Source organism: Dermacentor silvarum, chromosome 6, assembly GCF_013339745.2.
Source record: "Dermacentor silvarum isolate Dsil-2018 chromosome 6, BIME_Dsil_1.4, whole genome shotgun sequence".
Lineage (NCBI taxonomy): Eukaryota > Metazoa > Arthropoda > Arachnida > Ixodida > Ixodidae > Dermacentor > Dermacentor silvarum.
Genome location: NC_051159.1, coordinates 102912554 through 102939226, shown reverse-complemented (window position 1 = coordinate 102939226; position 26673 = coordinate 102912554). Strand labels below are relative to the sequence as shown.

General features: G+C 45.8%; 1 protein-coding gene across 3 annotated transcripts in view; it reads left to right on the top strand.

Annotated features, from left to right (window-relative positions):
• The window catches only part of LOC119455800 (meiotic recombination protein REC8 homolog), a 92593-nt gene extending 66711 nt beyond the window's left edge, over positions 1-25882 (top strand). For all 3 annotated transcript variants that reach the window (XM_049669328.1, XM_037717270.2, XM_037717269.2), the window contains exons 14-20: positions 1950-2016; positions 5015-5045; positions 5118-5173; positions 6962-7043; positions 11943-11989; positions 15824-15973; positions 25711-25882. In XM_049669328.1, the coding sequence (XP_049525285.1) occupies positions 1950-2016; positions 5015-5045; positions 5118-5173; positions 6962-7043; positions 11943-11989; positions 15824-15973; positions 25711-25820 (543 nt within the window). In that variant the 3' untranslated portion in view covers positions 25821-25882. The remainder of the gene's footprint in view (positions 1-1949; positions 2017-5014; positions 5046-5117; positions 5174-6961; positions 7044-11942; positions 11990-15823; positions 15974-25710) is intronic.
• The last annotated feature ends 791 nt before the right edge of the window (positions 25883-26673 follow it).

Here is a 26673-nt window from a genome sequence, read left to right as displayed (position 1 = left end):
TTTCATCAGTGATTCGTACTGGTCGATTAAGCCATTTAAGACAGTATCATCGCTGTTGCTGCTAGTGATGACAGAGACCTCTTGCTCATGTTCGGATATCACAGTTGAGCTCCCGGGAACTTCAGGCTGGCAGGTGAAAATAAAAAAAGCCACGTGTTTCAGTCTTATAACACTCTACTTATTTATTTATTTATTTACAATACCCTCAGGGCCCAAGGGCATTACAGAGGGGAGTTGGTTTTGATTACAAAAGATTGTGGAACATAAACAGCAGTAAATATACATATTATTCCAAATATAAAAGAGGCTCACAAATGAAGAAAAAAAGGTTTAATTAAAATTAAATATGGGGTTTTATGTGCCATAACCACGATCTGATTGAGGCACGCTGAAGTGGGGGGTTCCGGAATAATTTGTTTGCTCCTTTCGCACGGAAGATTGCGTCGCCGGTTACCCTTGCACCCGGTTGCAAGATAGGCGCAGCACAGCGTCGCCTCCCCTCCGTCCCTCCCTCCCATACCCCCACGGCCTTTCGCCCGACGGAAGTCACGTTCGCTCTCTGTGAAGGCGTGCTAAAAGAACGCTTTCACTCGCACATATGGCTCGCGGCGACGTTTTTATCGCCCTTGGACTCGTGCTCCTTGTCTCATGCTCTTCCTCCGCATAGCCCTCGTTGATCTCTCCCATCGGTGGGCGCACCTCGTTGAGAAGCGTGCTCGCTACCGCCCTTGTCGGCGAGATTTTCCCGCGGAAGCTGCATTATAATCGGTATTTCGTCTCACGCGGCTGCACTGTAAGCGGGGTGCGTATACATGGAGTTCTATGGGAGGGTAAACGGGAGTCGGAAAAGGCCGCATTGTAGCCAGTTCTGCACTATAAACAGATAAGTTTATAGTGCAGAACTCACGTTTTTAATTGATCTATACTGTAAATGCTTTTTACGTGCGTGTGCCCGAGTGAGTTCACCTCAGACTCTTTAATTTAGCTAGTTTTAATTGTGTTTCGATGATACGAATTTCGGCTAATACGAATATTTTTCGTGACCCCGTGAGATTCCTATCATCGAGATTCCACTGTACTTTGTTGTTCGTGCTGTTACCATCTTTAAAGCCGGAACCGCATGGTACGATTTCAGGTGCGATTGACGCACGGATGGTGGGACGCATGCGTCATTCTGCTGCCAGGATACCTCACGAAATTGCGCCCCCGCGTGCTGCTACTCGGAGTAAAAAAACGCCTCGCGCGGCGCGTCCGCCAATCAGAGTGCAGTCACGTGGCATTTTGGTTTTTCGGTTTTTCCACCAGATGGCTCTGCGCATCTCGGCAAAATCTCTTTGGTGGAACTTTTTTTTTTTTTTTTTTTTTTACTCTGCAGAACTAGCGCGCGCGTCGGAGGAAACGTGTGGTACACGTGTCGCATCGTGTTCACCCAAAATGGGCAAAGCAACCTTTAATGAGGCCATAAATAGTAGCAATCGCCTCCTCTGCTCGGTAATAAGCGGCCAACACTCCATTTTCTACGTGAAGCTGTAAACAAGCAGCGCCGCTCAGCATGCGGAAGGTACATAGCCGCAGTTTTGCACACAATCTTGTTGTTTGAAATGAAGATTGATAAATAATTTGTAAAAATTGGCGCTCTTTAATTACACGAAGATTATTTTTATTGTAGTGTTCGGTAACTTTAAGGGCATATTATATATGCGGTAACAGAGACAATTCATGTCATTGGGAGTTATGTTGTCTGGCAGCCCGGAAAACGGCGGACTGGCGCGGTTTTCTCGTGCGGGTGCTCGCGTGTCAACGGCAACGCCGGCGTTCGCTGCACGTTGCGTTTTTCGTGAGTGAAAAACGCGCCATGCGGTTCCAGCTTAAGAATGAAGCTATGATGAAGTGCTGACAACATGAATGTAAGCTCTGCTACTACTCAACAGTGCTCACTGTCTGTGCAGGAGCTGCCCTCAGCTCATGGCCTGGAAGTGGCCAGGGAACCTTCACTGCAGGACACCTCAACTGCCAGTGAGTACAACATTGCGTAGGCTCCGCGTCTTATTCTTTTTTCCACCAGGGATGCCACGTGGCATAATCTTAAAATGAAATTTCATGATCATGGAGAGGAGGCCCCAGGCACCCTTAAACTCCATTTGGCCGTTTGTCGCATGGGGTGTACCCCAACTTTTATTCAGTTGACTTCCGGCATTTCAACCCTGACGGTACCTACAAAATTGATCAAATTACCCAGCGCGTCGACTTTAACAAGATGGAAAAAAAAACAAAGAAACAGCGCACTGCCGATTCATTTGGCAGTATTTGCCCGATTCTAACAAGCCCTCAAATCAAACGTGCACCCACTTTCTATATGTGCAAAGTATAAAACTAACGTAGAAATGACACCAAGTCTCCCCAAAAAAGTTTAAATCTAATGTGCAGCCGATGTTTCAGCAAGAAAAATAGGCAAAGGCCTAATGTGTGTTGCACAGTGGTGGCCAGTTACCTAAATTCAGCTTCGCCGCACGGTTTTTAAAGTTAGCTTTGCCTTAATTCACTGATGCTATGCAAAAAAAGCTTATTGAATGCCGCGAAGGGGGTTTTGGCTTCGCATCCGATTGAACTGCAAGCAATTTTCGGCCAAAATTTCTGCGGGGGGGAGGGGGGGGGGGGCGAATTAGGTCGGGTAAATACCGTAATCACGACATTGTGAGCTATAGCTATTGCTTAAAAAATTGTCCTATGGCAAGCTGAAAATAAGCGTTTTTGACGAGAGTTTACATTCGTTCAACGCATTCATAGTCCCCATAAGCTTCACTGAGACGGACGCTGGCACTATTGGGGTCAGTCAAGCACGTGCATGCTGACTGGTCAAGTTCGAATTATCCGGCGAAGGCCAATATTATATTCGAAATAACGAAATTTTCGGGCCACAGAAATGCATGGGCGCCAGTTGTGATTGAAAACGGAAGTTGACTTGCATAAGCATGAAGGCTCGTTTCATGCAGGTACTGCAAAAGCCCCTGCCTTATTCGTTTAGCCTCATCGATAGGGTTTGTACACCTCCTTGAAGTTCTTGAGAATTGTTGAATTTCTAAAAAATGAATGTGCTTCTTGAATTCCTTAAATCTGGGGTTAGGGGCATCCTTTAAACATCCGAAGTAACAATCTCTGCGTCAGGCTGTGCCACGAATACTGTTGTGCAGGAAAACAACCTCTAGATATTTTATTTTCAGAGGGTCACTAAGCGATGCAATGTGGCGTGTTCGCAGCCACCAGCGGCAGGCTTGTTTCAATTACCATTGTAGTCGTTGAGCTAGACGAAGTCAGATAAGGCAACCAAGCCGTAGCACTGTTTTTGTTATTTTCATAGTTGGTTCACACTGTAGCCATCATGGCTCCATTTCCGACCCCCAGCTTCTAGAAATGCATGGCGAAAAGTAAGGTACAACCATTTGGCTTTAACACGATGGTGCACCTTAGTTCAGTGAGTTGTCGCGATGTGACGCTACCCAGAGGGTATGACTGCTTGTGTCACGTGTACGTCGCTGCCGTTCCAGAGGAGATGCGGTGGACGCTTCACGTGTCTGTCAGGATTACTTCCTCTGACTTTCGTCATGAGGCGCCACCCATAGGGTACTCGTTGACTGTGAAGCTGAACACTACTAACCATCGGGCTTGAGGGCAATTGGCATCATTACAACAAGGAAGTCGGCTTTGAAAAGCCACCTGAAAAGCTTGAAGCGTGTGTGCAACTCAGTAGGTACATAGCTGCAAGAAATTGCAGCTATGAAGGACATTTTACTATTTTTCAGTGTATCTGTACGACTAACGTTCGTTTACCCCATCCTGGAATTTCGGCCTTCTACATCCGTGAAATCCTTGACTTGTCCTTGAATTTGGAATGTCATGCTCTGTACAAACGATGCATCGATTACGAGCATTAAAGGAATAGCACGAGAGGGTGTGCTCCAATCTTTCTTTTCTGTCTTCTTTATTGATACTGTCAGCCCTTTCTTAGGGCCATTACAGGAGCCTTGCCAGCATTGAAGCCAGTCTACTTTGATGGCTAGAAGACAGCTTTGAGCCCCACAATTGGAACCTGCCTCTGTAGCTGGACACCACCTCACATCACCAAAAAGAAAGATGCGAGATAGAAATGTCACCGCTATTGAACACTTTGCATGTTCAAACCCCCCCCCCCCCCCCATTTGAAAAAAAAAAAAAGAAAGCGGCAATGGGGGGCTCGTTACAGGTGAACAAAACAAAATGTGATCACATTCTTGTGTGCAAGGCTGCTAATCCTCAGCTGCTATCTTAATTGTTAAGATACCATAGTAGCCTGTATGCAGTCTTCCTAAAGCTCTTCTTTGTCCCTTCCACTTTGCGATCTACTGTATAGTCTTCTGCAGGGAGTATTGGAACAGAGCCAGTGTTCCGAGATGGTCGCATTGGCTTTTGGTCATTGTGGTTAACAGCGCTAACAATGGCACAGAGGCACAAACAGCGCATGTCTGTCCGGTTTGCATCTGTATTTTCCTGTTGTCTGCACTATTTACTATGTTAAGTGCTAAAGGTCACTCAGTCGAATGCTCTTGTATATGGAGGGATATGCTAAACTGGCAGTGACTTGTGCTACATGGGGTAGCGCTTTAGCACTGGTGCCACAAATTTCTCACAATAAAATTACGTGGACTCTGCCTTAACTCGGCATGCAGTGCAAGGCATGAAAACTATTCCAGAGATACCAGGTTTTCGTATGACTCACAAATTATATTCTAGCCATTGCCACATGCCTTTGCACCAAAAAGCATGCTTTCCAATTCTTAACTCTTGCTTTTTTTTTCTTCTTCTTTTGTTGTTAAAGTAGTGCTGTGTGAGCTGAAACTATTTTTTGAAGAAATTCTAAACTCCGCAAAGTTGAAGTGGCGCTCATGCCTTGTCCGTCAGAAGCCTCGCAAAAAGCTTCAGTCATTCAAAGAATTCAGAAAATTTTCTCTTACAACTTTTCCTTTTCCCCGCTTTGCAGGCGGAGAGGGGAAGCTGGCCATAAGGACCTCGTGAGTAGTCGTTGATCATTCCGCCCTCATTCCATTGTGACTTATCTGTTAACACTGTTTTTGTTCCCACAGTGTGGGTCCGTCAATGAGCGGGATTCCTGAGGAAGAGCAGCAAGCTCAAGTTCCTGGTAAGAGGATTTATTTGGGCATTTGCTGCAGAATGTCCCAGCGATTGGTTCACGCGTTCAGGCTTTTGTGGTATTTTGTTTACATTTTGTCCAGGCTTAATTGCTACAAGGCTTAACCCTTTCATACGCCAACAAATTCTGTTGACTGAAAACTTACTTTCCCTGCATTTATTGCATATTCAGAATCATATAAAAAGCACACAGCTGCAGAATAGATTAAGAATTTTCAATTCTTTAGTGAGTTTTGTCAAGTTCACAGAACATATGGACTCCATGCAAAAATTTGCTACAGGAACATTAAATATGAGAACATCAACTACTTCATGTCTAGCAAGCTTGAAAAGCACCCATCCAGGCACTTGGAAAATTATGCCCGATAAAACACATTGTGAAAAACAATGAAAGGGGTACACCCACTACATACAACGACATCTCACATCAAGCAAGTACACGCAACCCTCTACCATCCCCCACGTTTTACTAAAACATTTTGAACCCGTTATTCAAAGTTCCAACATGATTCCAATTGGAACAGTTAAAAAATGTATGCAACACATTTTAAGTTTCATAACTTTGTTCAATGCTATTGCTGTTGATGCACTTTTTTGGCATACACAAGTGTACACAGCGTCATCAGGGCTAAGATTGTTATTATTATTTTTTTTTTGAGGATTTTACCTTGTTTCATCAACCACTTCATCAATTCTTTCCGTACCTGTTAAATGGAAGGTTGTGATTGCATTGAATTTTGTAAATTGTCACTAAACCTCTGCATGCTGCTCGATGTGCGGCTTATGGCCAGCGCCCCTCAAGTTGGCCCTGAACAGTTTATTTTTCGGTTACCTGTAGCACTCCTGTTGTGGCTGTTTGCTGCAACTAAATTTCTTTTCAACTATGTTTTCAGAGTTTGATTCCCAATTTAGCTCATAGATGCAAAGTTTATTTTACTTGTCAGAAACCCTGCTCTGGATCGATTTGATGCTTAAAACCACGACAAGCAGCTGGACTGTCATACATAAGTAGCAGAGGGGAAACTATGAGCCGATAGATATATGACAGAATATAGTAAACATAACTGGCTGCCTTGGATAATGCAGTTGTTTCCCAGGCCGAAACGCAACACTGCTGGGCTGTTGTATGCACGTGAATGTCCGGAAGTGTGGGGCTCTAAACTTGGTTCTTTCTCGGAGAGCCAGGATACGCTGAAGTGGTGTGCAAGATTATGTTTTTGTTGTGCTATTATACAATAATTTTTTTAATAGAGATTAAGCACTCATTCTAGGGTGTCTACAGTTATACTGAATGTTAGCAGTACGGTCGCATTGCTGAAGTTGGGAGGAGGACAAGAAAGCCTGTGTTCACTGTGCACCAGTTTCAATACTGGTATATGTATCTTTTTATTATGGAAGTCTGCTGTTAGGTATGTTTCTTTACGTATATATTTCGGTTCTTGTTATATGTGAGCAGGCGTTGACGCAAGATGCACAATGCAGGACAATCAACTCTTGTTATGAAGATTTAATTCAAAGTAAGCTCTATTTCCTCAGACTTGGGCATGTTTTGGGCCAAGCCACATTCAACGCAAGCCAAACCTTTCGCCTCCCAGGGTTCCCGTGGAATCGTAGCACCCTTTTAGAAATTCACATTGACAGTGGCACCATATTTCTTCCCTCTGGGTTCCATTCTGACAAACTCTGTGGCGCTGATGGAAAGTTAGCGTCGTGCAGCTGTTGGCATACTCTGGCCGCAAGCTGGCGCATTCTTTCTCAATCGTTCTTGTTTGTGCAGGGGCCGAGGAAGACCAGCTGCCCATTCCAGAAGGGCAGGCACCACCCGAGGATGAGCCAGAGCAGGCTCCTGTGGCACCAGTGTAGGCAGCTACGAGCTCTAGCTTCTTGCTTTGCATGATTCCTTTATTGTGAGAGCAGTTAATGGGACACCAGAGGGCAGCAACGAATCAGTTTAGAGTGGTTTAGCATTCTCTCAAAACTGTTATATGTGAGAAAAAAGTTAACTTTTACTGGAGAAAATGAAAATCAAACTTCTGTGTTTTCTTGTCTTGCTTGTTTACTCAGTTTTGCGTCAGCAAGCTAGTGTGACGGCAATGAAATTAAGACTATTTCCTCATATTTCAGTCTGTATGGCACAGTAAAATTATAGCAGCAGATCCTGCTATGATCTCACAGGATATTGGGTATACTGTGAAACAAATAAGTGTGCCAGTAAAAGTGATCCTGTAAGTGACTTTGTTGTGAAGGTGCTGCGCGAAATCAGTGTTTTTCTGCCAAATTATCACAGCTTTGCAATGTGAGCACGCATGCTTCAGAAAGCACATAGCGATTGTTGTACAGTCGACTCCCATTAATACGAAGTTCACGGTAACCGCAAAGAAGTTCCAATTAAACGAACTTCCAATTAAATGAAAAGCACAAAAAACGGCACCTTTATTAATTTCAAAGCGGAAAGTCTTTTATGAAAAATAGTCATCTTCGTCTGCTTCTGCTTGCCGAATCTAGCTGCGGCAAGCATGTTTTGCAAGCAGTAGACGTGTCCAAGTGCTTCATCGGCGTTGCTTTCTCCAACAAAAAATTGCTGCGCGAGAGCAAGACCCGCAGCTACATCGGCAGCCCTCGGTTGTAGCTCGTTTTCGATTGTCAGCGTCAGCGTCGCTTTCATTCATGGGGCCGAACGATCTGCACAATTTTGCTGTCCATCAGTGGACCGCATGTTTCCACAGTGCTGTCCACGGTGACGTACTGTTCAAAACGAACGTCACCGAGAGCGGTGCCAAAGCTACCGTCGTCGAGCTCACTTACTCCGGCGGACAAGAACCATCCCCTGAAGTTTCCACAAAACCACAAGCCCGGAAGCAGTTGGCAATAGTCTCATCTTTCAAGCGGCCCCAAGCTCGCGCTAGCATGTGGATGGCACTAAGTACACTTACTTCGTATTTCGAGGAGTTGTCCATGCACAAAATCATGCGCTCGACAAGGTGCTGCCTGTACAGGACCTTTACATTTTTATTATGCCTTGGTCCATCGGCTGCAACACCGACGTCGTGTTTGCAGGCAAGTATGCAAGATGGATAGCATTGAAGGTTGGCACATTCATGTGGGCACTGCATTGGTCCACAAGGAACAGCACCTTGCGGTTCGACGACGTGAACTTGCGATCAAGTTTGGTGATCCACTCTCTGAAAATGTTGCACGTCATCCACGCCTTCCTGTTTGAGGCGTAGTCCACAGGAAGCGTCTTTACGCCTTTAAAACACCTAGGCTTTGCGGCCTTCCCGATGACAAGCAGGCGACATCGTTCGGTGCCAGTCATGTTTGCTGCGATCAGAACCGACACCTTTTCTTTAGTCTGTTTGCCTCCAGCACAGTCATCATCCTTGAATGTCAGGGTCTTGTCTGGTAGCAGCCGGTAAAAAAGCGCAGTCTCGTCTGCGTTAAAGATGTCAACCGGCTGATACTTACGAAGCTTTTCAGCTTTCCATGTCGCGCAAGTTTCCAGGGTTTACAGACCCCTTTTCTTCGCACACGCTCTTGAAAATGAGGTCATGCCGATGTTTGAAGCGCATCAGCCACCCATCCGACGAAGCCAAATCGTTGATATCCAACATTGCTGCAAGCGATAAGGCTTTCACCGCGACGACCTCACCACTGAGGGGAAGTTTGTTATTGCGAGCTTCTTTGATCCAAATCAGCAGTGCGTTTTCCAACTCGGGGTAGGCACCGGTGCGCATTCGCTTCCGTGACATCTTGAACTTGTCATTTTCAAAAGCATCCAATATTGAACGCTTATTTTTGATAAATTTGAGAATGTATTAGGCTTAATGCCGTACTTGTATGCGATGTCTTGCTTGGGGTGCCTCCTTTGTCAACTTCTTTCAAAACTTCGACTTGCGTTGCCAGGTCAAGTGTTCGGTAAGAACCGCGAGTTGCCATTATCAATCGTCGCCACTATGACACTCAAAAATCAGAAGCGTGGAGAAACGTGCGGAATTAACCAATGCGCGGCTGTTGCACTCGACGAAAAACAAGAGACTGGACGAAGCTTACGAAACGCCGGCGTTGACTAAACAATCGTGCCGTTTCAAGAAATGTGGTGCTGCGGACAGTGGTGATGGCGATAACAGTGCGTTGCAGGCAGCTGCGATGGCGACGACACCAACGCGGTCAAGTAGCTGTTTTGGCACGTGAAAAATTGTGTATTTTATTGAAAAATTACGGTAGCCTCAAGGTTCTCAATTGAAAAATAACTTCTAATTAACCAATATTATGAGATTTTTAACTTCAAATTATCGAGAAATTTTTTCTCTATAATTTAATATAATATATATAAAACTGACAGGACTGATAATATAACTGATAATATAAAAAAACTGATAATATAAAACTGACAGGACCACTCCTTTACTTCTAATTAACCAAAAATTCCAATTAAGCAACTTCGAATTATCGTGAGTCGACTGTAATAGTATAAATAAGAGCGGCTGGTGTCACACTGCAGTTTAGGCCAAACCGCTGGTTCATTTGCACTCGGGTTTCACTCAGAGGTGTGGCATTTAATGGTGCATACAGTTTTATCGCGGCTGTGTGTGTTGCCGTGTTTACATGATTATAACACGAGTTTCTTTCCATATGTTTGCTACCTGAAGTCGATGTTCTCGTTACAATCGAATACCGAAATTCAAGTTGTCTAAAAAGCGCAATGATGCACCCAATTCTAACCAACGAGTGTAATGTGCGAGTGAAAGAGCGCAAGGGACGCGCGCTTTCACGGAAAGCGAACGCACAGCGGAGCGCAAACGCAACGTCTCCGTCGCGCGAAAGGCCACGGTGGGATGGGAGGGAGAGGAGGCAACGTTTAGCTGCGGCACCAAATGCGTATCTTGCGACCGGGCGACTCAATCTCCCACGTGAAAGGAGGAATGCGGGAAGGCAGCGTGGAAGGGAGGAGGCTTCTACTCTGCCTGCAACTGCGTACTTTGCGCGGCTGAGGGCTATCGCACGCACCGATCTTGAAAGCGATCTCCACACGGCTTTGACCTTTGTATGTGCTGTGCTTTCGCCGCTCAGTTTCCGTTCAAGCGATAGACAGCACGAGTCCGCTCGATGCTGCTGCACAAGTCCGCTCGATGAATATGTTCTTGTTCAGTTCCGGTGCATCCAAAGAGAGGTTTTTTTTTTTTTTTTTTTTTTTTTTTTTTTTTCAGGACGGGTTCGATAGCTTGCTCACTACGGCAGCAATAGCACAGCATGCTCCGTGTTTTACCCAGACTTGTATACGCTACAGAAAAAAAAAAAGTAACCAACTATAATTACTGCCCTACAAAAATAATTGACCGAAGTAGTAAAAAGTAATCAATTACTTTTACGTTACTTTCGTTTGACTTTTTCGTTTGACTTGTTTATAGCATTGCACAGAGACTGTAATTAGAATGAGCTGGCCTGGCACATTTCAGTGTGTCCCCTGCCGGTCTTCCTACATTGCTTATCTTTACTAACAAAGGATTTTTAAAAATTTCATTGGTCATCTTCCCTCATTTTTGTCGCGAGTACATCAGCAGCGACAATGAAAACTCGCTCAATGTGCGCACTGGGGGGTAGGGCAGTGCTGTAATGTATGAACATTTTGCGCACAAGATTGTCGTTACTCAGCATCTGGGTCTGTGAAGCACAGCGCTTCAATGTTTCATTGTTGCTGGGACTTGAAGAAGATGCTCCTGCTTGCGGCAATAAAAAGGCGTGCAAATTGTCCGTAGGCGATTTCCTGGCATTAGCATTAAGTGGTCATCACTATCAAGACATGCCAGCACTGGCTCATTTTGTCAGCCAACATCAGTCGGAGCGTTAACACGAGAAAAGAAATATTGAGCTACCGGGTTTGCCTGTCTGAAGATGCGTGTCCGCGAGGCTCCTATCTGGCACAATCTTGGCTGTTCTACTGTTCTTCCCACCAAATTCAGCTTCCTAAAGCTGCGTCACCTGTTACAGCTTGTCCCGTCGGTTAAGTTGCTAACTATGTGTAATTAGTTACTGAAAAAATGTAATTGCATTACAGTGAGCATTGCCTAGTACAAAATGTCGTTGGAGTACAAAATTGCCAAAAAAAAATGAAGTAGATTACAAATAATCAATTACTTGCAATTCGTTACATACAAGTCTAGCTTTAGCCTACCTGTGGCAGTCAGTGTACCAATAAACTGCGGTAAAGTCAGCTTTTTTTTTTTTTTTTTTTTAGTCCAACGTCGCAACTGACGATGCATTCTTCTGGATTAAGCAGACAAATAATGTACATAAATATGGTACTAAAATGTATGCACTGTGAAATTTTACTACCACGCTTATGTACATAAATTGATTGTTTAATCCACAACAAACCAGAAATTACTGTGTCTGTCGCACTGTTTGACATAAAAATATTACAGCTTTGCTGCTGTCAATTGGTGGCATTGTCAGTCAGTGGTAGGGTGAAACACAGTGCATGCTGTGCTTTAGCTGCTGCAGTGAGCAAGGTATTGAACTGAAAGGGAACCGAAAACAGACAACACATACTTCTGATTTTGTTCTGGATTAAATAGGCTAAGAATGTACATAAACATAGTAATAAAGGGTATGGACCATCAAATGTGACCTCTGGGTGAAATCGGAGCGCAAACATGGCAGCAGTTTAGAGGTTAGGGTCGTGTACGCCTGGTGTTCTCATTTATTACACTGCATTCAGTGCACAGCCAAGTGTCTGTTTTTCTTTTTTAATCGCACAGTGCAACTCCTGAGGAGACTATGGTGCATGCTGCGCCTTCGACAGATGGTAAGCATTGTTTTTTTCTTTGTCGAATGGAGCACTTTGACTGTGTGGGGTGCCCTGCAAGATCTGATAAGAAAGCAAAGAAGACAGAACTTCACTGAAGCATGTTGGCGGGCTCGTTGGTTATGATTCACGATTAAAATGTGCAGCGCGACTAGACAGACAGAGGAAGAAGACGCGCACAGTGCTGTGTGCGTGTGTGTGATCTTCTCTATCTTCGTCTAGTTGCGCTGCATATTCTAATCGCAAAGCAAGACAGCTTGGTGTCTTGATCGGGCCAATAACTGCAGTTGTCACCCGGATGAAGACAAGTTCTCTTCTTGAAATGTGCAGCACAGGCCACCGTAGATCTTGCTATGAGAAAGGTCTAGCAAGTACTTTGGGGTAGTTGCCATTGCGGGCACCTACTGCTCTCAGTTGTGCATGCCTCGCACCTTTTGTTATTTACATGGGATCTAGCGTTCGAAAAATGTATCATACATTCGCAGTTTACCAATATACGAAACATTGTTGCTAAATGATCATGTTTTCCAGGAATGTATTCCAGGCTCGATGCGAATTCGAAGCAAATGGTGATTTGGTCGAATAATTCAAATAGTATACTGTATCACATATCATAAAGAAAAATTTGCATTTTTATCATGACCCAACTAATTTACACACTTTTTTAAGAATTGGAACTCATGTAAGCACAGCATTTTGTGAACTTGAAAACTATTAACAGTTGAAATTTATTCAGAAATTACACGCAGCTTTTCTTTACTGCATTCACAAGTTCTCATGCAAAAATACCAGCTGCTCCACGTGGTCTGGGAGCAGCAGTTCCCGCTGGCTGCTAACAATATTTTCTGCTGTTGCAAATAGCCTCTCACTCCTTGCCTGGGTGGCAGGAATTGAGAGGTACTTTTGTGCTACCTTGGCCAGCACTGGGTACAGCTGACTGCCATGGCTCTTCCACCACTCCAAAGGGTATTCTGACTGTGGTAGCACAGGGGCACCCAAGTAGTCTGCATTTTGGCAAGAAACACTTTCATGTGCATTGTTTTGCACAGAGTGTCAGCTGGAGGTTTCTCCATGTCTGGGCAAAGAGATGTCCGAGCACAATCGTTTTGGACTTGCCTGAGCTCATTTGCTGTAGTTGCAAGTGTGGCTCTTGCCTACTGGGTTTTTTTTTTTTACTCTCTTCAGTGTAAGAAATGTCTGTAGCGAGGATCAACTAGCATTGCATTTGCGGGAACGTGCCATTTCTAAGCCAGGGAACCTTGTTGCAAGACTGTGTATAAGGCTCTTTGCAAATGATGCTCCTTCGTCACCTTCAGACACACGCTCATGCGACACCACTTGTGTACAATGCGCGGTTGGTATCACTTGCGAAAGTGTAGGATAGCAGTCTGCGCACAGCTCAGTCGTTGCTTGGTCTAAGGGCTGCAACACTTTTACAACCGCAGCCAATAATTTCCATTCTTTGGAGTTGAAGTTGTCCACATCAGATTCACAAAGTTCAACTGAAATTGGGGCACGAAGTTCGGCGAGCCTCTCTGTCATAGCGTACTTGGTGTTCCAGCACATGGGGACGTCTTGAATCACTTCATGCTGGGCAATGTGCATGTCCTTTTGGATGTCCATAAGCCGTGTATGTGCATGTGCGTTTCTCTTGTAGCAACACACAATCGATCGACACTTCACACAAAGCTGGGAATTGCCATTTCCCTTTTGGCTTCATTTATGCACAGCTGCATGGTATGTGCAAAACAGAGAAGTCCTGCCCAGTGGGATTTGGCAACAGCTGAAACGAAGTTCCTGCCGTTGTCAGTAATGTCAAAAGTCTGGATGTTGTCGGGCAGACCCCACTCTCCGTTCACGTCTCAGGGAAATGAACAATGTTTTCTCCAGCATGCTCCTTTAGCATTGGTTTGCAGGCGAGGGCAACGTTACTAGACTACCTTCAGTTGTCAAACTCTCCGCCCGTGCGCTTACAGCCGCTGTCGCCACTCCCTTGGCAGCCAGCAGATGGCAGCGCCGTTCCATCAAGCTACACTGCAGACGCCTCGCCGCAGCCTTGAGCTCAAGTCTTTTCAAGTCCCTTGCAAAATGTGCTGCCCTCAACTGTAGGCAACAGAAAACTGCAATTTGTAATTGAAAACACGGTCGAGAGATGGCACAACCTGCCCAAATAAACTAAATAAACAGAGAATGCGAGCAAACGCGCACGTCGGGCGCTTCCTGACATCTGTCTGGAACCAATATTTTTGCATGGCGGCATGGGCCCGACACATGACCATAAAGGGTCAAAGTAAAGCACTCTGCACTACCGTTGTCAAATACGCACCCAACGCGCTTTTGGCGTTCATTTAGGGGCGAAGCTCTTCGGGGTGTGGGTCGTTCCCTCCTCTGTAGTAGTAGTAGTATGTAGCCACCTGTAGTTTTATGAAGTGTTCACTAGATGGCGTTCCGGTTCCATTCGGTTCCACTTTGCGCGCGTTCGGTGTGAACGCGGGCAAAACGCCGACGGCGTCGACAACAGTTCTGCGCGTTGCTGGTGCTGCTGCATGTCCAAATTTATACAGCTGATAAAACTACCTTGAGTCGACCCCATGGCTGCTTCGCATACTACTCAGGGTTCCCCTACGGGAAGATGGTGTAATTTTCTCTCTCGTTCCCGACGCACGCTCTCTTTATCTCTCGTCCGTAGCTGTGGTTTACCCGAATGATCCCCCGGTGCTTCGCCCACTCATCATCATTCACTTCGTGGATATGCTGCGATTTTTTTTTTCTTCGTCGCATACAAATTCAGAATGACCGTTCGTGGAAAGGTCTTACGTGACGAAACGACATACTCCGGAATGGCACAGTGCATCATCTCGATGAAGTTTTATTCCTCGACCACGCTGTATGGCTGCAGGTCGTGAGCAATGAATGCTGCAATCTTCTTGGTCATCTCTTGTGCTTTTATCGATGACGGCTGAAGTTTATGCTTAAACAAACTGGCCATGGTCAGCTGCGATGACAGCCCCGTTGATTCACTTTTCTTTTTCGGCAAACTGTAAGGTTGATTCAATCCCGAGTATTCTTTGTATTTGTCTAGATGTCTCTTCAAGTGGGTGACGAGCGCCGTAGTAGTACCAGTAGGCATCTTCAAAACAACTACGCAGGTCTCGCACTGCGCTTCGCCTCCAGCAGGCACTTTCATGAAAAAGTTCCATATTGGTTTCGTGTACACGCGCTGCCCAGACACAGGCGCAGTTGATGCCATCTTCACCTGTGGCTGCAGCGGTTGCCGACAGTAAGATAAGCAACATGTGGATAAGCGCAACTGAAGGTTTATGGGGGGGATAAGACAAAAAAATGTGTACACCAATGCAGGGCTGCCCATGCTGTGAGCTATGCAGTGAGCTTTTGGGTGACGGTTGCTGTGAACATGGCAGCCATGACGTATTTCCGGCTCTCTAATGCAAAAACGTATTATAGCCTTCGAGATGTACAGTTGTATGGCGGTCATGGCATATAAAGGATAGCCTCCGAGATCTGTATTTGTTCCGGCCGTCCGTTGCTTTTGGCTGCACCGAATAATTCAAAAATATTGAATACGTACTTGAATTCGAATTGAAGCGAATAAGGAATAGAGACCCTAATTAACTGTTAAAAAAGAAGTGTCACTGTATTAGGTCATTTTTTGTGTTCTCAATCGTTGGCACCGAGAAATCATGCGAAATAAGATAGTATAACTGAAGTTCTATATTAAATAAAAATTCATGAAATTTCATTAGATTTTGGCCGTATTTCGATCTCTCGTGGAATCACCCAAGTGCTCATGCGTGATTGCATACACGATTGCAGCCCCCCTGGTCAAGCAAGGCCCCATGTTACACGTGTGGGAGCGGCTTCAGCTATTCACCGACGACTATGGCTTGTGCACCATGGAGGCACTGGTCACACCAGACGCCTTCAACCGAAGGGCTGTGGCCAGCGTCTTCGGCACACTTCTGCGTAGGTGGCCTCTCTCTTTCAGTTGCTTCTGGCATTGCAACTACTATGTGTGCACTGCAAACATACAGGACAGAGGCACGGACAAGATTGGACCGCCTGTCTTGTTTTTGCACTTGTGCACACTGTACTACATACAGTCGAACCCAGATATATTGAATCTGAAGGGGATCACAATAAAGTACAATATATATAGGTGATATGATGCATAAAATAAATATCTTAAAGAAATTTTCTAGGGGATTTTACAGCTGTTTTATATACACAATAATTCATTATATGTAGGTTCGGCTGTACTTGCAGTACCCCATCAATTAGACCACAGGAATGAGTTTGCCATTTCTGGTAGTCACTGCCTGTCATTTACTGGCACATTAGGCTTAAATTAATGAAGCAGTGAATGGCCTGTCGCTTAGAACAAAGCCACGAATAGAACCAACGTGGCTTATTGCAAAGCGAACTTAGTAGCTGAAGAATAACTAGTAGTGCTGTGTGACGAATGTGTGCCTGACCTTATGGGTTGCATGTAGTGTGTAGGATCTGGCTTTGATGACGTACGTCATCATATGCTACAGCTGGTTCAGAAATGCTTTGCTCATTTTCGTGTGGTTGACAATGATTTCTGAAGATCATCAACTAGTCAAAACACCGAGGTGGCTGATTCTCTTTTAAAGGGGCCCTGAACCACTTTTTATTGAAGTAGACAAATGCATTTGAAGTTAAATTAGACTATTCTAGAAATACTTTGCCGCAAAAAGTTCTTCAAGGCGTTCAGCAGAAGCAGAGTTATTGGCACTAAAACAAACCGCTAGTGGTGATTCCGCTCCTTCAACGATTTGCACTGCGAAGGCTACGGCACAGCGGGGTGTGGCCATAATGCTCCTTCTACTGAACGTCACCGTGGCACGCAGTTCATATTTGATTTTGGATGTTCACGTAGACGCCACTTTTTCCGATTTTGACGCCTAGAGCACGCCAAGCGCAGTTCTCCTGAGCGAGCTGCAGTGCGCTTAGCCAGTTAGGGTGTCCCAATGTCCCCTTGCCCACTGGTGAGGAGGACATCGAGGCACCCTAAGCCAGTGGACTCGCGGCACCCCGCAGCGGCCGCGATATTTATGCTACGTAGCAGACTGCAGCTACATGCAACTGCAGCGTTTGCTTTGTGGATTACTTGGCTTGAGTGTACACTCGCGCACATATGCTCCTGTCTCGCTGTGCTACATGGTGCGGACTGGCTTTGTCCTGCACCAGCCTGACTGTCGCATATTAGCCATATCCTACTTGCGCATTTTAAAGCTCTATTAATGACTCATTACAAAGTGAAGTATGCCAAGGCATCTAACCAGCAGCGGCCAGGAGTGAGTGTGCACTGGCAAGCGTGCGTACGGTGTTTTGCGTGGTTCGAGGCTAGTTGATTCTTCCAAACTAGTCGAAATTAGGAAGACCCAACAGCTACGACACTGAGAAGCCGGGTGGCCAAAGTTTAATTCCTATGCGGGCGGCCGTGGCCAAGCGTGAGCAGACGATAGTCTGCTTCTTCCGGAAGTACGTAATTATTGAAATTCAAAAGCAGATGTTCACATAGTTCAGCCTGTTTATTAAACTGCGTCAATAAAAATTGTTAAGGATCGATAACCATGGACCGTGGGGGTAGCGTGGGCCTGGCGGTCTGGAGCTCGACCAGCATGCAAGGGCCCAGGCAGAAACGAAAGGAGACCCACATAACAATTAACAAAACAGTTTAATACATCATTGCGGAGCGGTCAGTTCAACGAGCCTCCTCTCGGAAAGCGACACACAGTCAAGCTTGCTCAAAAGCTGAAGGCCGAAGTTCATTGGCGGGGGCGGGCTTTGACCCTTTTCGGGGCGATCCCAGTGGGCGCTGCCATGTTTGATCACGTGGTGACACGTCCATTGCTTGCCTCAACTGCCTCCGTGTTTACAATGGATATGTATGACGCCGGTGCTGCTTAGCAAACCTCTGTTTCGGGAGATATAATAGACGGTGACTGGGTGGACGCACCTGATTACGCTATGTCCAAACGGCGCGAGCAGCGTACAGTGTAGACCGCTTATAACGTAAGTCGTCGGAGTCGCGAATATCTGCACTATAAGCGGTACCGCACTATAACCAAAAGAACGATTTTCAAGCACTGCACGTATGCAAAACATGTATACACGCTTTGTAATATCGCACGCACATCGCGATTACGTTTTCGCCAGCTCACTGGCGAAAACATAATCGCGATGTAGCCGGTGCTCTTCAAGCTCGACAGCTTTGCACCGAGTCAAAACAAAACAACTGTTTGCCGCAACCGCTGAGGAAAAAAATGTGACCGCTATCGGCACGATTACGAACGGCGACATTGCGGTGCTGAAGGCACGCGCCCGACGCACGCACCGAGTCTGGACGAATTAACTACCATTCTCAATCTGCAACACCTGCAGTCGAAACCGCGGTCGCTATCTATGCGATCATCGATGGCGACTACGCAGTTTTCTAGGCACGTGGCCAACGCGCGTACCGAGTAAAAACGAAACTACTGTTCGCCGCAACCGCTGCGGAGAAAACCGCGGCCGCTATCGACGCGATTGTGGATGATGACTACGCAATTACGAAAGCCCGCGGCCAACGCGGTGTTATACGCGGCGGTAAACGCAAGAATTCCGGCTTTAAAGACAGAAATAGGCTCGGAAGCGTTCTGGCGTTGCTGTCATTCACGTACGATTTCAACTGATGGCTGTGGCGATGCGGACTCCGCCGCTTCGTTTCGGTTGGACGCTAGCGCCGTTCTTCCTTATTTGCGGCGCTCCTCGCTCACCGAGTTCCGAAAGTAGTCAGGGTTAACCGATGTGCAGCCAAATAAGTCCAAATTAACGAGAGTTTGATTGCATTGAATAATGCATACGCCGGCCGGCAGCATGCATCTTGTTGAGAAGCGTGCTAGCTGCCACCCTTATCGGCGAGATTTTCCCGCAGAAGCCGCATTATAACCGGTATTTCGTCGCACGCGGCTGCACTGTAAGCGGTATGCGTATACATGGAGTGCTATGGGAAAATTAATGGGAGTCTGAAAACACCTTACTATATCCGGTCCTGCACTATAAGCGGTTACGTTATAAGTGGTCTATACTGTATATGGTGCTTGCTATAAAAGCGGGGCTAAATATGTATTGCAACCTATTCAAACTTTCTGCTCATGAATAAGGATTATGGTGTTTTGGTCTTCGTTCTTTATTTGGCAAATATTTGGAGCAGCGGCTTGTCACGTTTCTGACTCAGTAAGGTTCCTTGGTGCGGTCACTATCTGAGCATTTTCTGCCTAATCGCTTGTGGGTGCGCTCAGTTTCGTTCGATTTGTTCTTGCTGTACACAAGCCTTAAACGTAGCTATTCTGCACATTGTAATACCTTGTAGCAAATGCATATTATCGCTAGTAACTCGCTTACTCTTGTGGACCGTCACGAAACATTTAGATTCGACCATTCGTGCGCTATCGGTGTAGTATCGTCACTTATTGTACTTATATAGTGCGCATATATTCAAGTGTGCCCCCATTCACTTATTCTTGACATGTTGGCGAAAGAGCGGGTGTAAGTTTCCGTACTGGTTGGGGTAGGTGTGATGTGTGAAGATACTGTGCGCAAAACCTGCTCTGACAGGAAGCGGCGCTACTCCCGTTATCATTGTTTTGATGAGTGGTGCTCACTCTTGCTGACGTGCCGGGGCTGAAGCCCTTTCTTTGAAGGTTAGCTATACAACGCTGGTGGATGAGCAAATTTGTGTATCCTTGAGGAAAGCCGTACATCTCGAAGTGCCAGAAACATGTACGGACACTTGCAGCAGCGATCCGCGAACTTGGCACCACCATATTAATTATAACGCTTAATATGCCAGTCAATATTTTTGCAGCCAACTGCTGCACACGTCTTCAATCCACATGATTCAAGCCAGCATGAATGGAGCACAGTGCGTTAGCGAAAACTCAGTTGGATTTCCGACAGCTGATCGCACAGAAACAATTGGTAGAAGCAGTAATGGTTTCGCATTCGTGCGCGGTCGCTGAGGAAACATATGGCGCCCCGCCGCAAGTGCCATCTCGTTTCTTAAGAACAAACTGCTCCGCGAAAAGGGTCAATAGTGTCCAGAATGCCATTGCTCAGGGGGAAGGAGAAAGCGAACGCTCTCCACGCTTGCAGCCGCTGCTCGGTGCACAAAGAAAGTTTAACAGTTTTTCTAACCGCCACTGGCACAGCACAGGGAAAGGCACCGACGCACACACACAGAGACACCGCCGGTGTCTTCCTTGCGGAGGAGGAGAAGGTATGAAAGTGCGCGCGAAGCTTAACCGTCCCCGACGCTGAACGGAGACGGCACTGCGGAGCCTAGGCAGGTATCAGGGCGCTGTGCACGCCGTGGGGGAAGGAGGCAAGAATGCGCACACAAACGCTAACGTCTTTTTGCCATTGCTGTTCTTCTAGGCTGGTTTCCTTAAAAGTTGCGGCTGACTCAGCGTATTCAGAACGTCGTGCTTTCGCTGTTGCTTTGGCGATGCGACATAAATTTTTTTACGCACAGACCAGTCGTAACAATATACAGCGTAACAGTAGGAAGAAGCGAACTGATCCAAACACCTTTCTTGATTGATGTCAGCTATTGGCCAATAGCAGCTGCGTATGTGAATCCACTTTATTATGAAATAAAGCGTCCAGAAGAGAGTACGGAGCAGGCTTCTGTTGCAAAGAGAGCGTTGAAAAAAAAGAAAAAGTGTGCGCTCCGCTTGCGAGCTCCATGCACCGTGCATGACTGCAGAACTTGGCTGAGATGTTCACGAAAGCGTATGCTATCTGCAGACTATGTTTTTTTCACGAAGCTCGTGGGCTGGTTCAGGGTTCCTTTAAAGGTGTAAATACCTAATGTCGTTATCATGCAATGCGCTCCGAGATTTCCCCTAAGTGTGAAACAGACTGTACATTCGTTTTGCAGTATATTGTACAATAAAATCTTAATGTTCCCACATGTGGACTATGCCATCAAGATATATGCATATATATAACTGCTGCATAAATTTAATAGAGTATGTTTGTTTCATATTGTACAAGATTAGAAGCGCACCTACTGAAAGGCATTGTTATTGCAATTCCTTTTTTTTTTTTTTTTTTTGCCAGATCTGTTTTCTGAAATATTTAATTCTGGCACAGGGGTGTCATTTGTCACTGTAATGTCAAAACAAAGTGTGCTGTGCGTTGCCTTAACAAAGCCATGTGACTGAAAAAATAATCTTCTCGAATTGTCGTATCTGAACTTTTCAACAGCAGTGGTGCGTGGGCTCACACCATTGCATAGGCTGTGAAAGCATGCACATTCTTTTTTTAGTGGAATGTGGCTTTGTAAGTGTACACAGGTAGCCACTAACATGTGAGGGGAGGACAGCCACTGCTGTAGCTAAGGCGATAGAGCATCATAGACACACACACATGTGAAATTTCTTGCAATGACATGCCGTCCTTTTCTAGATGTGAAGTAGAAACATAGGAATAGTGTTATTCAAGTAAATATTCAGATGATCATGTATGTTTCTTGAATGTCCATGTACTTAACGTTTTAAACATTGTATGTGCCCCCTGAATTTAATGGATGCAGTGAGGAGACAGGAGGGGTAATGTGTCATTGCAGCCTGCCAAAGTGTGCTGTCTTTTCAATAGTAGAGGTAAGTTCGGTTATTTGGTTGAGTGTCGACATTCTTAAAAGACAGTACTGGCTGTAAAAGACTGCAGAAAGACGGGACTGTGCTTGCATCCATTACTCTGTGGTCCCATATAATAAGCACTGCTTTTTAGAATCTCTGTTTGGGAAAGTTTTGCTTGAAGCAAGTGCGTAATAAAAAGAAACCTGCACCAGGAGTCGAGGCAAATTTGGTAAAGGCCACCTCGCAGAGGGCTTGCTAACTAGGCTTTATTTGCAGTGTTCTAAATGCCAGTTAATAACACTGCAGGCAGTGCTTGTCACTTCTGCTGCATGTATGCAAGCTGTATGCTTCCCAAGTGCAGCCTCAGCCAAGTGGTTCCACCAGGGTTACTGGAGATTTTTTCTTACTGACAGGAAAAGTTCGTGTCCTGTTTTTTTTAGCTAGCTGTCAACTATGCAATTACTGTCTGAAGCCTGCATTCCTCGAGAGCATCACAAATAATTACAGCACATTTTATACAACCAGTTCAAAACATGCATTAAAGGCAGCCCGGCTTCCGACATGAATAAGTGGTCTCATTATGTCACTGAAACCTGAAGTGCCGGCCATGTAAACTGAAGTGGCGCTCACGTGGTATCACAAGTAGCTTAAATGGACCCTGAAACACTCTTTGAACATTGCAAGAAAACATTGTGGATCTGTTATTGAGGCTCCTGGCAACATAAGAGCCAAATATGATTGCACTGCATGCAGCGGGAAATTTGCAATCTCATGTAAAAAGCAGTGAAAAATCGCTTGCTCCCGCTTCTGTAATGTCATGCAGCAACAGCACAAGCAGCTGGACCCACAGCTATTGGCTGATTTCGTGATTGCGAGAACATTCTCAGTAATACAATTATTGCACGTTTGAGTTAAACAAATGAAAAGTCTGCGGTCTCAAAAAGACAAAAAGCATTTCATCTTTACACTGCCGGTCTAAACACGACAGTTGCACGTTGCTGCGTCTGCTGCTCGTAGCCTCTGAGATGAAAAGCGTAGTGTAGATACCACGAGAGCCACGAGGTGCTGCCAGGAGCTGTCTTGGTTCAACATTTGGGTGGGGCCAGCAGTGCATTGCTCCCTTGTGACTCCTTGCCATCTCTCCTGTTTAGCTTCCAGTGTGCTAGTGCAAATTAAGAGACACAAAGCCACTGATCTGTCCGATAACTTTGCTTGTGTGCTTGAAGGATTTGAAAACTTATTGCGGCAGGAGAATTGTGAGGTGATGTAAAATTTAATAGTGGTGTCATTCTAAAATTAGTTAGAAAAGTGTCTCGGAACCCCTTTGTGAGCCCATCAGTCAAGCCCAGTGGTAGTTAAAGGCCATGCACTGACTGTGTTGCCGAAAGCTGCCTAATCGATCTTTCTAATCGTGTGCTTCTCTTGGAAACATAGGGGGACACGGTCCCCTCCTGTACCGTCAAGTGCTGAATGGACCCTGCTTTCCACAGCCGTAGTCTGCATCGCTGATACTAGTATCGGGTACCACGAGACTGCCACAACTGGTTTTGGTGACACGATGAGTCTCCTTCACGTCCAAAGCCGCCCTGCTCTTGGCGCGTTTAGAACTGGTCACAGTAAAACTTAACACATTTGTTGCACTCGAGGGTAATTGAAGCCCCATAGTGTAATTACTGGCTCGATGGCTATACAACAAAGCAATAAAGATGTGACAAAATTCTTTTGTTAGTACTTCTTTAACCCTTCGGCTGCCACTCCTGCAATAACTCGGGCACCCACACTAGCATAGCCCCTGCAGGCACTCCGTGGTATACTTGCTTTGCATTTTCAGCGCACTCCCTGCCTCTCCAGAAGCAAGTTTATGACATGCTCACAAATACTGAAATGGGAGAGAACGGCAACGGAAAACTATCTTCTATGTAGCATGAAATGCCCACAGGACCAACACGGCAAAAAAAAAAAAAAAAAACAGCAGAAGGGCTTTCTGAAGTTTGGCAATATCAGTAATGGCATTATACACAGTATTAACCTTGTAAGATTTCATTAGTAACATCATCTTTTAGCAATGTCTTATACTGTGTTAGTGAAGATGAAAGTGTGGTTCTTGTGAATTATTTTAATGTAGTGCTGATTTTCTCTGGACACTGAAGTGAAAGATGTGTGTTGGTACTAGGGCACCTGCATGCGGTACTTCAAAATCTGGGTGAAGCCATTGCTCTCAATTCATGCTAAACCCTCAAGGCTCACCGGTGTAATGCCTGCAGTTATAAAATGAGGGCTATAAATACAGATGAGTCAAACGTGTTGGATTTTGACCCGATATTGTGGCTGATTCCTCGCTTCTGCTTCATCTGTACTGTTGTGTGCTCTGCGTATGTAGCGATGTGATGTGAGCTAGTGCAGTAAACTTAGCGCAACAAGCCTCGAACGGCACACATTGATTTCTTTCCTCCGAGAAATTGGCCCCACGAAATGTAGATGGTGCTGCCGTGCCTCCACAAGCCACTATTGCAGGACGTATGGCCTTGAATAGGAGTTTCGCTACCATGCGCACATATACCTTGGAAGTTCCCCGGACCAGGTGAAATCAGCAGCAGCAAATTCACTGAAGAACTGTGATCTAAAAGGAACGTGTTGCTCGACAACTCTGTGCTGTGTGGTGTTTGCTGCTGCTGTTGGCGCATGGCGTCTAAAGCTAACTCGTGGGCACAACAGAAGGCGTGTGCTTAAGGCAAGCTTTAAATAAAATTCTTGCCATAACCCCCCTACACACACACTTTTTTCTTTTTCATTTTGATCCGCAGCAGTTTTTTGGAATTTTAAGGTTCACAGGTTTGCTGTTATGCCAAAGAGTCGCAGAGGGTCATGTGACTAAGCTGAGTTGAAAAGCGATCAATTCTGTGGGGTTGCTCCACGACTGATTTTTCAGCATCACCACTGGAGTCGCAAATCTGGTGAGCTAATCGGCAGCACAGGAGCAGGCCACCACAATGTGCTGATGCTTACTGTATTTACTCGCATAATGATCGAAAGCACTTTTTTTTTTTTTTTTTGAAAAATATGCGCAAAGTTGGGGGTGTTCATTATGCGGGGTAAAATTTTGAGTGATTTTTTTTTTTTTTTTTCACAGCCACCTCTAAAAAGTAGCAGTTTCACCTGAAAGGAAAACCATTGATTGCCATAGCAAATTAGTGGGCAGCTATACGAAGTAAGGGTAGTAGTTTTATCGGTCATATAAACTTGCAAACATTCGCTATGTAAATTACCAATCATGGTGGCGGCGCACACAGGCAAACATGAACACATCACACTCGATGACCACGGACACTCGCTGTCAAAACATTTGCGTAAGGAAAACAGCGAGCAAAGTGACCTTCGTGCTGTATATCGCATCAACACAAACGGAGCACACTCAAAGGTATGAGCCGCCGTCGCACCTAGACTCAGCCCTCAACGCAGATCGCTTTCAAGATAGGATGTGCGTGGCCGCGCAATGCGCGCGACCGAATACAGCGCGCTTCCTCCCCGCTTTCCTTCTCGAGATAAAGGTGCGGGAGATAGAGGTGCGATCGTCAGCGCCGACGGCACAAATGCATCTGGAGTGTCCATATAATTGCTGTCGCAATAAAAGTAGGAGACACGGTACGAATCAGGCGTCCGATACAATTGTACTCGCCGTACGCCACATCAGGCGCCGAATTGTACCGTGTCTCCTACTTCACGGCAGCAAGTTCAGGGTGCGTTCATTATGCGAGAAAATATGGTATTTCATGAGGCGGTGGAAGTGGAAGCATCAACTGGGAGACATTTCATGTGGCGACGACAAATCGCACTTGCTGGTGTGAACGTCGGTCTCCGTGATGCACTCCTTGGTCGCCAGTCGGATGCATGACCTCTGTCACTCGCAGATGTGAATGCTGCCAAAGTGCTGGCTTCTTTTGTTGCTTCTATCAATGCATGGAGCACACATCGTTTAATTGGCACGTTACAAATCAAGTAGCGGTGTGGTTAAAACTAAGTGGTCTGAATTCATGGCTGCTTCTCGTGCAGGTCTTCACAAGCGCCAGATGGTCCACCTCAAACAGTATCGGCCATACGGCCCAATTGTAATTGAAGTCGACCAGGAAGAAGAGGGCACCCCACCGCAGCTCAGCCCCTGAGCGAGCAGCACTGGAAGCAGCATCAGTGTGTGCCTTGTTTGCCATATAAAATTCTTCATTAAGCAGAAACTGTAGTCCTTTACCTACTTTACATCTTTAGCTTGTATTATTATAATGTTCTCTACGTGTTTGTTCTTTATCTGACTTTGTGATAGCTACCTGTGATAAGGCACACTGCTGGTAATAATGTGGATTTGCCTAAACATGGGCCCACCTGTTATATTTTCAGGACATAGTTTTAAGGTTTTACTTTATTCAATAGGGAAGCCCTGTGCTTACTAATTTGGCTTTCTTGCATACTGCTGCTTCCCATCTTTCTGCATTGAATTTGAAGCAAACCTTTTCAAGCATTGTCACACTTATGTTGGCGACATCTGGGTGTGCACACAAGACTACAGCAGGGGTGGGACTCCTGCGCCAATTGCTCCATTTTGATCCAAATGCAGATTCCTGCGCCAAACACAGCAAATTGACCGAAATTGCGCCACGCTGCGCCTGAACGGCTTCAGCATGTGTGCTCCGGCAATGGCCGCGAGCAGCAAGCGGATTCGTTGTCCGAAAAAGAGTGCGTCCGTTCACATTCCGCAGACCGCGCAACGGCGCTTCCCGCACAGTTTCTCGGGATTTTCACACTGGACTTTGCGGCGCTTCCGGCAAGTGGCCAGCGTGCGCGCGGCCACTCTCGGCTATTGTCACTGCTGTCAGAATGGCCACGGCGGCTGTATTCAGAGTGTACTAGAATACGGTTGAGTGGGCCGAGCGGCGTTCGCTGAGGCGCAAAATAACGAAAAGCAGGCTCGGGGCACTGCGAACGAACTAGATATTAGGGACACGCATGCTGCCGCGGGTTCAG